Source organism: Diadema antillarum, unplaced genomic scaffold (genome assembly GCF_040938485.1).
Source record: "Diadema antillarum isolate AM-2024a unplaced genomic scaffold, OU_Dant_1.0 seq00000597_RagTag, whole genome shotgun sequence".
Lineage (NCBI taxonomy): Eukaryota > Metazoa > Echinodermata > Echinoidea > Diadematoida > Diadematidae > Diadema > Diadema antillarum.
The window spans coordinates 861909-875349 of NW_027271528.1; the positions used below are offsets into that span (position 1 = coordinate 861909).

A 13441-nucleotide genomic window follows, 5' to 3' on the forward strand; every position below is an offset into this window, starting at 1 on the left:
AGTGTGCGGATGGGTTGCTCTTTACAGCGCTCCCCTCCTACCACCAATGGCACAAACGCGTGCTGGCTCAGTATCCCAGCTTCGCCCATGCAGCCCCCCGAAGCCATACGCAATCGGCCATTGATAGGGGGAGGGGTAAAGTCGCCGCAGCGATGTGGCTCACTCCTTTCTTATGACAGCTTTCTCTCTTTTTTTTTTTTTGAAAATATAGATACATATTTGAGGGGATAAGGGGAAGAAACCGGGGGATGAGTATTGGATACAGCCTAGAGACAGGAGGAGAGAGAACGAGGAGGAGGGAGGAAGGTGTAGAGGGAATTGTTGTGGTTGAAGGGAAAGAACATTCTTTTGATTGAACGAGTACATTTTCTTGTTTGCTTGTTTGTTGTTGTTGCTGCTGTTTTTTATACACACTTCCCTTTCCCTCAATCTGCGAGTTACTAAATGGAGGTATAAACCCATATTTGAGTCTATAAGACCGAGGTTTCGTGGTAATTGTCCTACAAGTCCTATAGGAAAAGACCGTGTCCGAACTATCTCCTGGTGAAGTCTGGTCTGTCGTCTTCCTAGCGCGTGAGAGAAAACTATCATATTTATACTACTACGAATGAGAAAAGAAACAACAACATCAAGCTTGTGGGTACAGACCAATAATGGAACTACTCTTCGGTTGGGATACGACGTTTCGAGAAGTTTTCCTTCTTTATCTGCAGCGTCACGAAGAAATGGTGAGCAGTTGTTTTTGCTGTTGTTGACAAAGAATGACAAATGTGAAATACGGCGTAAGTCTGAGGCCTGTCGACAGCTAGACACTCTATGCCAAGCGAATGCCGAACACAACGAGTCATTTCGATTTATGCAACGAAACTTTGCAAACTACAAAAAAAGAAGAAGAAATGAACAGACTTTGCCTTCCACGTTGAGGTCAGTGTATAACTTTATATCTGAAAGTCTCAACGACAGTTATCCCCAGTGACAATGACTTTACGTATAACAGTTTTGCTCATTTAACGAGTATGCGTTTTCTGTATGCACGTTTACTTCCTGTAAATATTTATGTATGTACGTTTATGGGCAGCTTTACCGTGTTTTGGTTTTGGATTTGTTTTCCTGACTCGGAAAACTCACGCTACATAGATGAAAAAAAAAGAAAGATTATCTCTAAAGATAGTAGGCAATATGACTTGAAATGCGAATAATTTCGCGCTCTCCGCCTGCGAAATCTGACAACAAAACGAGGCCTGACAATGGCACTCAATGCACAGTATTGATCGTGTGGACAGGCAGGTCCCCCTGACGAGCCGGATCGCTGGCTACGAAATCTCCGGCAACTATACTCGCGACTCGATTTCATCGTCCAGTAATCGTACAATGCTCTAAAAATAAAAGTAAGAGAAAAAAAAGCACCAGATGCATCTTGTACAGGGAAAAAGCCTTCAAGAGACAAGACAAGAGTGCCAGAGAGAGAGGGAGAGAGGGAGGGAGCTTGAGAAAATTTGGGGTACGAGGGTGTTTGGGGCGACAAGCCAGGAAATATCACATTTTGGACCGTTTCCTGCCATCTCAACTCTCTCCTACATGGGGTTCGCAAATCAAGTCTTATGTTTCGATTTGTATTATTCAGGTTGGGCAGTCAGCTACGATATAAAGAGTTTGTGGGACTAAGAGAGAGGGACAAGGCACCTGACAGTTCAGAAGAAATCAGGAATTCAAACATTCAAAAGATATCATAGACACATAAGTACGCAATGGCACCATTGATCGCTGTCATTCGGAAAGGAGCTTGCACCAAAGTAAAGGTAGGGTAAAACAAACGGTAGAAATGCTTGTCTAATGTTTCAGTAAAATTTTGTGGCTCCTTTGAGGATTCAGTTTAGCGAAATAATTAGTTCTTTTAGTGCTGTGAGCTCTCTGTAAAATGCCTTTTGTCTAAGAAAACATCACAGAGAACAAAGCACTGGAATGAGACAAGTCAAAGCATAGAAAACGAAGTGAAAGAAAGACTGAATTCTATACCACAAAAATATACGATGCGATACTGAGCCATGCTGAAACTAGCGCCAACTTTCCTGATATACGACCTTGTTAGCGATTTGTTATATCTCCGGTTATATCTTTCTGCATTTCTCGTCCTATTTTAATCCTCAGGGGTAATTGGCCCAATTTAACGTCCGAATTTCGGACCACCGATGACCGCTCCCCTGATGACAGAAAAGTTGGAAGTGGAGGGAGAGGGGAGGGAGTGCAACTTTTTTGAAATATGAATATTGACCAGTACAGCAAGATGGCGAAAAACTGACCCTATTCACACCAGGACAATTGACCAAGCTGGCATGCCAATGAACGAAAACAGAATAAGAAGAACAATGCAAAATTACCGATTTCCACAGAAATTTACAAAAGCCACTTCAAGGTACAACCCAAAGATGGAGCATATCAATAAGGAACAGTTAAATCTACATCTGTAGTTATAAGAGAGCGAATAAGAACAAGCACCCCATCGACAATTAGGCACATGTTGGATTTTGTCAACTTTTAATCTATAAACTGACAATAGTGAGGAGTATATTGAACGATACATGCGTAAACAACATTTGTGAGTAATATATAGAGGGGAATTAACATTGAACGATATATGCATAAACACCTATTGTGAGTAGGTTTCAGGTGGGGGGGGGAGGGGAGGGTCCAAAATATAGATCAGTGTAGTTCACAGTTCACGCCAAACCTCAGACAGTCACAAAAACAACTCGCAGTAAATACTGTATGTAACCTTCATTCGTAAGCTTTGCCTGATCTCGGGTGGTTTGCACTATTTTGCCTGGTTTAAAAAGAAGCTACATTGCATCCTACTGGAATATTCTTAAAACTGAAAAAAAAGGTTTCCAACTGGAAGCTAAAACTATACAAAGCAGTAACCGTGACTGCTTAGGTGATATGAAACTTGCTTTCAAATGATGCGTTTTATCTTATCTATCTTCCTAAGTTTTCCACACACGATGTCGATGATATTATTGCTGTAAGATTATGGTTTTACCATGCTTTTTTTTGCTTTCCTTTATAAGAAAATATAATCATCATAGTATGCTCATTACATTGTTACATTTGAGTGTTGTTTGCTTGTTTGATTCTTCTTGGAGAAATATGAGAAACAATAAAGCTGAATTGAAAATGCAGACTTTTCACAGATCATACAAAACGAAACAAATAAAACAGTTATGAAAAATTCAAACGTAGACATGAAAAGGCAATAATTGTAATGATGATGACGATAATGATATTCACAGTTACGTTTTGAACGTTCATAGTAAAATGAAATTACAAGAAAATGAGACATTCCAATTCTTGATGTGGTGAAGGCTTGAAAGTCTTTTCAGTATGACAATGTTTTGATATTTCCTATGTGTTCAATAATGTTGCTTTAGGTGAAAAAAGACATTTCCAGAGTTACAAATCATGAGCAAGTATTTTTTTCCCTAGACAGTTGGTTATTCATTTTCTTGAGATCCTTTCTGTATAACACATCCTTCAAAACAATTCCATTTGAAGCGAGTTATGGTTAAGTAGAATCATTTCTATATTAATATCATATTTATGATTTCGCTTACTGTCTGTCAAAGGGGCACACAATAGCATTGTTTTTTGACTAGCGCTTTTTTGTTGGTTGAAAAGCTCGAGCAAATTACACTTTAATTGTCGACGTGTCATTTATCAATGTCAATTATTGAAAGAGATTTGATATATCATACCTGCGCAAATTGACTTCAGAATCTGACACATAACGGAGTTGGTGTTTGAACCACTCCACACTTTATGTAACACATAATGATTTTTCCAATGTTCAAGTATCTAACATTACACTTTAATACAATATTATTCCTTCAAAGTTTATTAAGTAGTATTCTAGCATTCAATAAAAAGAAATGTGGTCCTGTTTAGTTCAGCTGAAATTGATTAAATATTTAGATTTTTTTGTTGATATTTCAATGAGTACTGTTCATATTAGAAATCAATGTTTCAATCAAATTTTACATGAAAATAATATCATTTTCTGATCCTCCGAAATTTAAATCAATTCTATTTTGAATTATATTGATGACTGTGATTTACAAGCTTTCAGAATGTTTGAAAATACCATGTAAGCCTTACATTTCAATACTTAGGGCTTATATCTACAGTAAATTTTATAGCATATTTAAACAATTTTTCCAACTGCACATCAGCTTGTCCCCAATCTTAAAAACTGTATTTCAAGCACTTATTTGACATTAATTTTTCAATGCACTTATTACGTGGATGGCTTCGGGTTTGTTTGTCTGTTTGTTTGTTGTTCGTTTTTTTGCAGTTTTTTTTTCTCCAATTTATCTTGTACATTGTGATATATCAATGATTTAATCTTAATTTAGGAAGTATCGAATTTGATAAGCTGTTACACGTCATATCTTATAACTATGACGAATTCAGTTTTTTTTACTTCTTTAAATGTCATGATCACTTAAAAAGTTTTTGAAAGGCACTTGATCTACAATTCCTTAACTTTTTTTAATCTAAAGCCCTGTGCATATTGGCATCATTTGTGTTGCAAGTCTAAGAACCACATTCAGATCTATTCATTTAAAAATATTCATATCCATAGATGCATATATACAGACATACAGATATACATACATAAATACATACACACAAACACATGAATATAAAATAGAAACATGCACATACACACACATACGTGCACACACACATTATTGTATACAAAGACATGTACGTGTAAGCATACGGTAACATTGCTCTCAATACAATAGCATTTAAAGTACACTTTCAGTAATCGTTAAAACTCGTGAAAGGTAGCGTTGATTACTTACGAATCCGTGCTTGTCCGATATGTTGTTGGTGAGTTTCAGCTTATGGAAGGACACGCACTTCTGCATCCACTGTTCCCCCGTGCTGGGCGAGTCGGGGTGGATGTACATCCGTTTCGGCATCTCGGGGTCGGCCTTCCCAGCCACCATCCACCGCGAATTGTGGAACTTGTAGCGGCAATCGTCGGCGGCCACGATATCCATAAGCAGGATGTACTTAGCCTTCTTGTCCAAGCCCGACACGCGAACTTTGAAGGAAGGGAACATACGCCTTCGATGGGAGGAGAAGGTCGTATAGAAAAGGAGATAAATGCAGATACATATGAGTTAGAGAGATACAAAATTCTCTTTCTCGATCTGTCATTTAATGATACAGTTCTAGAGGGAGAGAGAGAGGGTAGAGATGGAGAGCACGAGAGAGGTATAATATCCAAATTGATGCTACATCATTACATTCACAAGGACTCAACTCGAGAAATTGATATTTAATTGAGATGAGGAGATAACGACCTCCATTGTACGTGATGGTTGTTTTAGCCAAGCAGACTCGACATGACAATTCCAAAGAGGAATATCGTGTATCCAAATATATTTGCGACTGTCTGTTTTGCGTAACAATGTTGATTATGTCGATCATCAATTTATTATAAATTGTAGTACTACACTGATTATAAGGGAAGATTTTCGACTTAGGGAAACAAATGACTTGTATTGTGAGTCTCCTACACAAAACGCTTGTTACGTAACCGAAGTCATGACGTCATGTCCCTCTTTCTGTATCTCTCTCCCTCTCTCTCCCTCTCCCTCTTCCTCCCTTTCCCTTTCTTCAGCTATCTATTTATGTATGCCACCAGTTATTAGGTATAAATAACTTTTCACATTACAGCAGATCTAGGAATTAATGCGTCGCAACACCTTGATTATTTGCCAAATGTATTTTGAATGGTGTGGAAATAGTGGGGAAAAATAACTTTATCGCGACAACAACGAAAACGATTAACAGAACAAAAGTACGTTGGCTTTGTCACGCATCACGCTACACATCCAGAAGGTCTATAGTACCGGATGTCCGACCCCCTTAGAATTAGAACGAGCGCTGTTAAAAGAAACCCATTCCTACAAGGATGCACAGGGCTTGGATTGCGGGGGTTTTCAACGCAAGAATAGCTACAAAGGTGGGAAAAAACAAACTCCTCTGCAAGTAGTTTCCTACTAGATCCGATTACGAATAATAGGCAAATTCGTTTGATACGCTTTCTTACGGCCTGATAGATTTATTCTGAGAAAACAAAGGATATAAAAAGGAAATTCCATAAACATGGCAAGAAGGAACGAGTAGAGTAAAGCTGATTGGTTTGGCACGTCTCATGAGAAGATTATGGACGATAATATTTCCAAGACAATTGAGGAGTAATAGGTACAATAATGGCAAATTATAATTTTACATCTTTTGATATATCAAGCAGAATTTCCACCTAACAATTCAAAATTACTCCCTTGCAAAATCAAAATTTTAACCATACACTGACATCATTATCCTCGTTATCGTTAATAATAATATCAACAGTATTGTTATAGTAATAGAATCGAATGAATATTTAATGCTGCATTAGGCAAGCATGAGACAAAATCATGATTATACCATGTAGTTGTCCGTTCTGGGTAAGTGAAATAGTTTTAGTTAAGCTTCAAGTTTGTTTAGCAAATAGCAAATAAAGGATCCACGCATATGAGCCAATATGCATACATAATAATTTATATATATATATATATATATATATATATGATTATATTGACTAATTCGTGATAAATCATCAGGAATGATTTCATAAGAATGCAGATACCCTATTTGCTATAGTATGCAAATGATTTGCTCGTATACATGTATACACCATCTGTCGTACATCCAAAGCCAAACAGAGAATGTGACGAGGTTGACTAATGACTCTTTATAGTCGGGTGTATCAATCGTAATTGAGGTGCTGAAGTCATTTTCTCCACCTCTGAACTGCCATTGAGGGGCAACCAAGCATTCCAGCACATTGCTACTTTGAACTCGCCGGTGCAAAGGTGATATTTGATATAGTTATACTGACTGTATTTCACTCCTTTTTGAAAAGCATTATGGAGCTTGTACATCACTCCAATTGGTGTCACATACAGCTTGTAAGTGGCTATATAAACAGAAATGCAGAGAAATACGAATAACTTCATGCTATATGTACCCAATCATCATGCGCAAAGCTAACAAATATTTGTTTCTCTCTCATGTATGTATAGGCGTGTGTTTTCCTTCTCTATACTTCTTCATCTTCACTCGTTCCTATTTCATGATTTTACTCCTTTAAAAAAAGAAATCACATGCCATACTCTTCCACTTGGCTTCAATGCACAGTCCACCACAGTTCGGCAATTCAACTTGTTTTTGTGTTTTCTTTCCAATATCAGGAATCCTGATCATCCGCCATTTTCTTTCAGTGTTCATTGGGCACACAGAGTCCGACCCGAAATTGAACCTGTTTCCCTCCGTTCTCTTAACCCAGATTTGGCAACAAAATTATATCTAAAGAAAGAGAGAGAGTGTGTGATTGTCAGAGAGGGGTTGAGGGGGGCTCATGCAACTACACTTTCTTCCCGCATACAAGTCGGAAACTGCGGGTCAGGTTTGCAAACTTGTATTTTCCAGGAGGAAAAAAAAAAGAGCTACAGCGTCTTCAAACACACCTGCTAACCAAAACATAACACTAACAGGCGTCTTCGCACATTGATTATCAAACCAGTCCGACTTTCTAATGCAGATGAGAAAACCTGGTTGAAGAATTGGAGCACGCGTCTACATGGGGACCGATTTAAGTCACACCATCGGAGTGAAATAAACTCTGAGTAGAAGAAATTTTAAGTTGTATTTTAGGCACGTTGTTTACCCTCTCCATTGAAGATTCCTTAAGCAGATTATGTTTTCGTATACATAATATAAGACTGACCAGCTGACCACTTTTCATTCATTACAATGTCATGATCATGATACTTTAGGCCTATAGGTACACATTTTACAAACAGGCAAAACACATGTAAATCAAGTACGCATATCAAGATAGAACCACGAGTAGTAATAGTTGGATATGACACGGCCAGCCCTGTGGCATTAAATGATAAGTTCGTGGAAAATTGTGCAGAAATTTACCATTCCTAACAAATTATGTTTTTTTTTTTTTATTTACCTCACTGACATAAGTAACTTCACACGAGATATTGCTTGCCATAGTAAAATAGTGCCTAATTGAAGTATGATTTCTCGCTGTTTAAACACTCAATTGATAGCTGTTTGACTTAAGATTCTTCCCGTTTTTAAGTATTTTAGCGTCTGGATTACCTTCGCTTGTCGCTATTTTTGTTTTCTCTCTACCTGAGCTTGAAATAGACTGATGACTTTTGGCGACGATAATATGTCCTGTTTGTTTGTACGGTTGCCTAAATGGGCACAAATATGGACTGAACTCAACCTATCAATGCCAGGGAGATCGATGGTTTGTAGTGGTCACTGAAATCCTGACCATCGCCACTAGGTCCTTGTAATTTATCACTATTAATGGTGCGATCAACAGAGATCTGTGTGGATCCCCGTTCCTCTTACGCTGCCGGGTGAATACAACTCGAGAAATAGATGCTATACTGAGCTGAACCATGACTGAACTAAACCCATAGGGTTGCCTACAATATAACCCTATAGCTACGACGGCTTGCAATAACACCTTCGTGTGTGCTCGTGTGCTTTGCGTGTTTGTGTGTGTACGATATTGATGAAATATAGATGCGTTTGATTTAGTATGTGCCATTTACAACTGTGGCGAAACAGCAACAGTCATTTATGAAAATAACGTCGACGCTTAGGTTAATTTACACCACATGACTTAACACGATTTAGAGTTGCGAGTGATTAAGAATGTAACCATAATTATCTTGTGACTAAACTTACCGCTCTTAAGATTATGATATGAACTTAATCGACTGAAAGATACAACATTAACATGATTAACGCGTACGGGAGAGCTACGTGCTCACTTTTCGCCGTTTCAATCGAGTTAGCTGAAATTTCCTAGGTGTGATTGACGGAGAAAAGAACTTAAAACAGTAGAAAGAGAAGCTTTTACAAGAAATCACAACCTATGACGGTTACATAATCTATAACCATTGCATGGAACAGGGAGCTTGCGTCGAACAAAGGGGAGAGTTCATTGCCTCACCTCAACATTTAGAATCAGGTGAATGAAAGCTAAAAGGGCTGCCATGTAACAATGAGAAAGCCGTCGTTACAATAAAATATCTCACGACTTCAATACAAGCAGATGGGTCTCAGCGGTACACTGAAGCGTAGCGAGCTATAGTATTATACAGTAGCGAGTAACGCCGAACTGCGTTGTGTGCAGTTCAGTGCGGTTTCAATGCCCCGACAGTATTTCCCCGAATAACAAGCGAGCAAAAATATGAGGTGCACCATTGATAATTTCTACCGAGTGTAACGGATAGTGGTATATCAGTTTCTCATGATGAAAGCGTGTTACCCGAATTGACTTCAGCCAGACCCTCATTAACGATACGGCCCGTTGAAGAAGAGTGCACTGGCCCGCCGGCCCGAGGCATACTACACCCTTTCTGATCGCCGCAACTTGCGGGTGCCCGGCACACCAGCGCTCCGAAGAGGCCGGCGTGTAATGTTGCCCTGTCTATCTGCGGGTATATACCGCTGCATGAACTTTCTCCCCTGTTACAAATCACGGCCGTGATGACCCTTGAAGTACTATCTAACCTACTCGTGATATTTTCCTTTAGATGATATCTCGTTACGCTACGTAGAATTACTCGTTTCTTGACATTACTCTACTCATACTGACAAAGATCCATCCACAAACTTTGATCACAAGCTTCTATGGCTATTCAGCAGTCTTTACAGAATCACATTTTCAGCCCTGATCTTGGATTTTATAGTTACTAATCCTTACGTCGACGGGTACTCGTGTCGCTTACAGTGCAAAACATGATGTGTTATATTGCATCTTCAGTAATCAACCTACAGATATATTTACGGGAAAACATGTTCCGTCATACATCGGATGAAAAGTAACACTAACAGTAATTCACCGGACCGTCTAGACAGCATTTCTCTTTCTAATAATACGCATTTTTGTCATTATTACATGTTGTTAGCAAACACGTATAACATCGAATTTACAGTAACTAATATGATGAGGCGAGAAAGATACACTCAAGCCATGATACACATGAACCACACGTTCTAGTCTGTACTTATGGCAAAGGCGACCTTATCATACCAGTTTTAGAGATATACAGAACAATAATATAACACAAGCTTGCAATGAGGAAAAAAATATCATCCTGACTGTATGACTATCTCTTTGAAAAATAAGGATGGAAAATAGAATGTGAGCAGGACATGATATAGACGTAAAAACCGGCATTCACTCCATACGAGATGATCACGATTAAGTCGGATAAATCCACTTTCGCAGAATGGGGCATGATCAGATTTAAAGTATTCTCTCTTCTATTATGAAAAATGACAGTGGGTCTATTGAGAAAGGAAATTGCATCTTACCTTCCCGACTTTGTGATGACCATTTCCGTTCCTCTTTTGTGAAACTTTTCCCATAATTCTTTTGATTCCAAATTAACTTGCGGATCGTCCGTGTCATCGCCCTGAGCTTCCATGGGATGCAGTGGGCCCATGGCGGAGCGGTGAGCGTGTGCGGCCAGCAGGTCGTGCGGCGAATACGCCGCGTGGGGATCGCCGAACTTCGGCAGCGCGAACCCGGGCAGTCCTGGGGTCCCCGGTAGGCAGGCCTGACCACGGAACACGCCGGGGAAGAACTGGGGTGGCGTGAGGAGGGAGTTGACGGAGAAGTCGCTGAGGCGAGGGGGTAGTATGGGTGCATAGGCCATGGTGTGGTGTTCGCTGGATGCTGGTTTCATAGAGGAAGATGTCGGTGGCACCCGACCGATCCACCCTGATCGTGTCACAGCGACTGATCTCCGAATGAATCCGATCCAAGGACCGTGGGCACACTATGTGAGTTCCAAGTTAGATCAACCAAGTGGCAGGCAAGGAGCTGCAGACCATGAGAAATAAATACAGCATTGGAAAAAAAAATAATATATATATGCTGGGTTATCAATAATGTAGTGGGTGTATATAACCAACGGCACGGGGCGAACGAGGTGATGTGGCCGACAGCTAGCGGTAAATGCTCGGCGAGATCCTCGGGTGCTTTGACAAAATGCTAGTGTCTGTTTTCTCCACCGAACATGTGAGGGCTTAGCCACCAGGAAGCTGGGGCCACGGTGACCAGCTGTATTATTGTGTAGACTTAGCTTACAATAATCACCGGCAGTAGTAGTAGCAAGCAAGCAGCAGCAGCGCTCTCTATAGCTGCGATTCTCTTTCCTTCTCTTTCCCCCTCTCTCGCTCTCTCGCTGCCTCACACGAGCGGGGCCGGATTGTGTGCATTAGCCCCAGTGTCTAGGCGCGTTCACATGTCTCAATGAGGGCTAGTCGCATTCTGATTGGCCGCCACTCTCCGACCAGTAATAAGCCAATCACTTCGGCTGAGAAGGCGTGCTACCTACTTTATCCCATCGCCTTTGCCATGAATATCATCTCCTTCTTCTCTTCTCTTTTTCCCCTTTCAAATAAGAAAAAAAAAACCTCTCTGCCTACACATATCTTTCTTTTTCATTCGACGCGAGTGTGATATTTATCCTTACACCTCCGTGGTGAAGTGCTTCGCATAGCGGAGGCTGCTTTTGCTTTGCGATTTCACACCTCAGTTTGTGTATAGAACGCCAATGCTCTTCTAGTCCAGAATGAGCTGCAAGTATGAAAACATGACGTAATAATGGAGCAACGGGTCATAGTTAGTTTTCACCCAGAAACGTGACCTTGTCCTCACAAGGAAAAAAAAGAAGACGTCAACTAAGCAATACTTACCTAACCTATCCGCACTTTTCCACAGAAAACATCAAATTTAAAACAACAATTTGCATTAATTTATGAACGGAATATTTTGAAATAGATGAAGTTCTATAAAAAAAACCAGATCGACTAAAATATCAGAGTTCATTAACATGGATGCCCAGCCCCGATCCTACCCTCTTCAAACATGTAGTATCAATAATATTAAGGGGAAAATAAGCTTATAAGCCAGACAACATATTTTGCAAACTAACAAACGTGCCGACTTGTGAAACTTTTGTCCATTGGATAATCTTATCTCGCGTATCTCTGTCTGGAATCTCTTTTTATTACTATAATTGTGGAAAAAATAATAATCAAGGTAAGCGCGACACTTTGCCTTAACCCAAAGTGTGAATGTATGTGATGTAAGTCGGCAGATAAACGACTAACTACAACAAGCTAAATCCAGACTGCGATGAGGCATCTTTTCGGCACCACAAAAGCACCCTGTGATGTCTTTTTTCCTTTGTAATGTAGTCTAACTTCTGAATAATTTATTCCGCCTCTTTTGTTGTCCCAGAGAAATATCTTGATTTGTCAGTTCCGAATTAAAATACTCTTTTTATTACTCTATCTGAAGATCATCTTTGCCTCTCTCTCTAATTTCCCAGTTTTATTCTCTCCTTCTCTTTTATATTTTTTTATGGTAGGCGGGTCAGCTGAAAGCGCGAAAATAATGTGCTGGAACATCTAAGGTGATTAGCCATTCTGGCAGTCCCTTTTCGCTCCTTTTCTGACGCAAATGCATAAGAAGCAGTGGCGCCAGGGACGGTGACGACACACAATAAAGTCTGCTTCCTATCTGTTTTCATTCATCGCGCCGAGATTATGCCTAGTCTTTCTATTCAAACTCCTTACCGAGTCATTCCGGTTCATGCGACGCGATCCTGCGACTTTAGACTCCATTATTTGTTGATGTCAATAACGGATATTTTTTGCTTGACTCATTTTTTTCAATCGGAGTGCATACATTTGTCTTATATCCGACTCTAGCAACCAATTTGTTGCTAATGGGGGCTGCGGATCTCACTTCGTAGGCTAGCACCAGAGAGCGCATCGCTTTTTCCGCGAGGATTTTCAGCAGTTTCGCCGCATGGCGGCGCTCTTTCGATTTAGCGATTGGAGGGTACTGCGAGAAACCGAGCCGAGTCCAAACAAATGTGAGCAGGCGATATTATGGCAAACAGACGTACAGTGGGTTGGGAAAATAAGGCGAAGATCAAGTTATTATCATCGTGACATTTTTTCTCCTTCACGCAGTGAGAGGGCGGACGATAACAGCAGCATTTCAATCAATTTCGTCCGATGAATGTGATGTTTTTCGTGGCGGTTACTAGCAATTTGCCAGCCCACACTGACGGACGCCGAGAATATCGACGTTATTGATCCGAGTTTCCGGGCCAGTTAAAACCCGATGAGGCTTCGATGCGATTGACTGGTCACGCCGGCACCTACCCCCTGTTTGTGTATTTAGGCTCGGACTAAAAGGCAATTCACACCCTCTTCTCACACGTTCCTTTTTCGTCTCTTAAACCTGCGCCGTGACACCTAT

At 40.2% G+C, this 13441-nt stretch overlaps 1 protein-coding gene across 3 annotated transcripts in view; it reads right to left on the reverse strand.

Annotated features, from left to right (window-relative positions):
• Positions 1 to 11247, reverse strand: part of LOC139735743 (uncharacterized) — a 47501-nt gene extending 36254 nt beyond the window's left edge. For all 3 annotated transcript variants that reach the window (XM_071646494.1, XM_071646493.1, XM_071646492.1), the window contains exons 1-2: positions 10474 to 11247; positions 4863 to 5130 (exon numbers count right to left, since the gene is read on the reverse strand). In XM_071646494.1, coding sequence (XP_071502595.1) covers positions 4863 to 5130; positions 10474 to 10847 — 642 coding nt within the window. In that variant the 5' untranslated portion in view covers positions 10848 to 11247. The remainder of the gene's footprint in view (positions 1 to 4862; positions 5131 to 10473) is intronic.
• Between the last annotated feature and the right edge of the window lie 2194 nt (positions 11248 to 13441).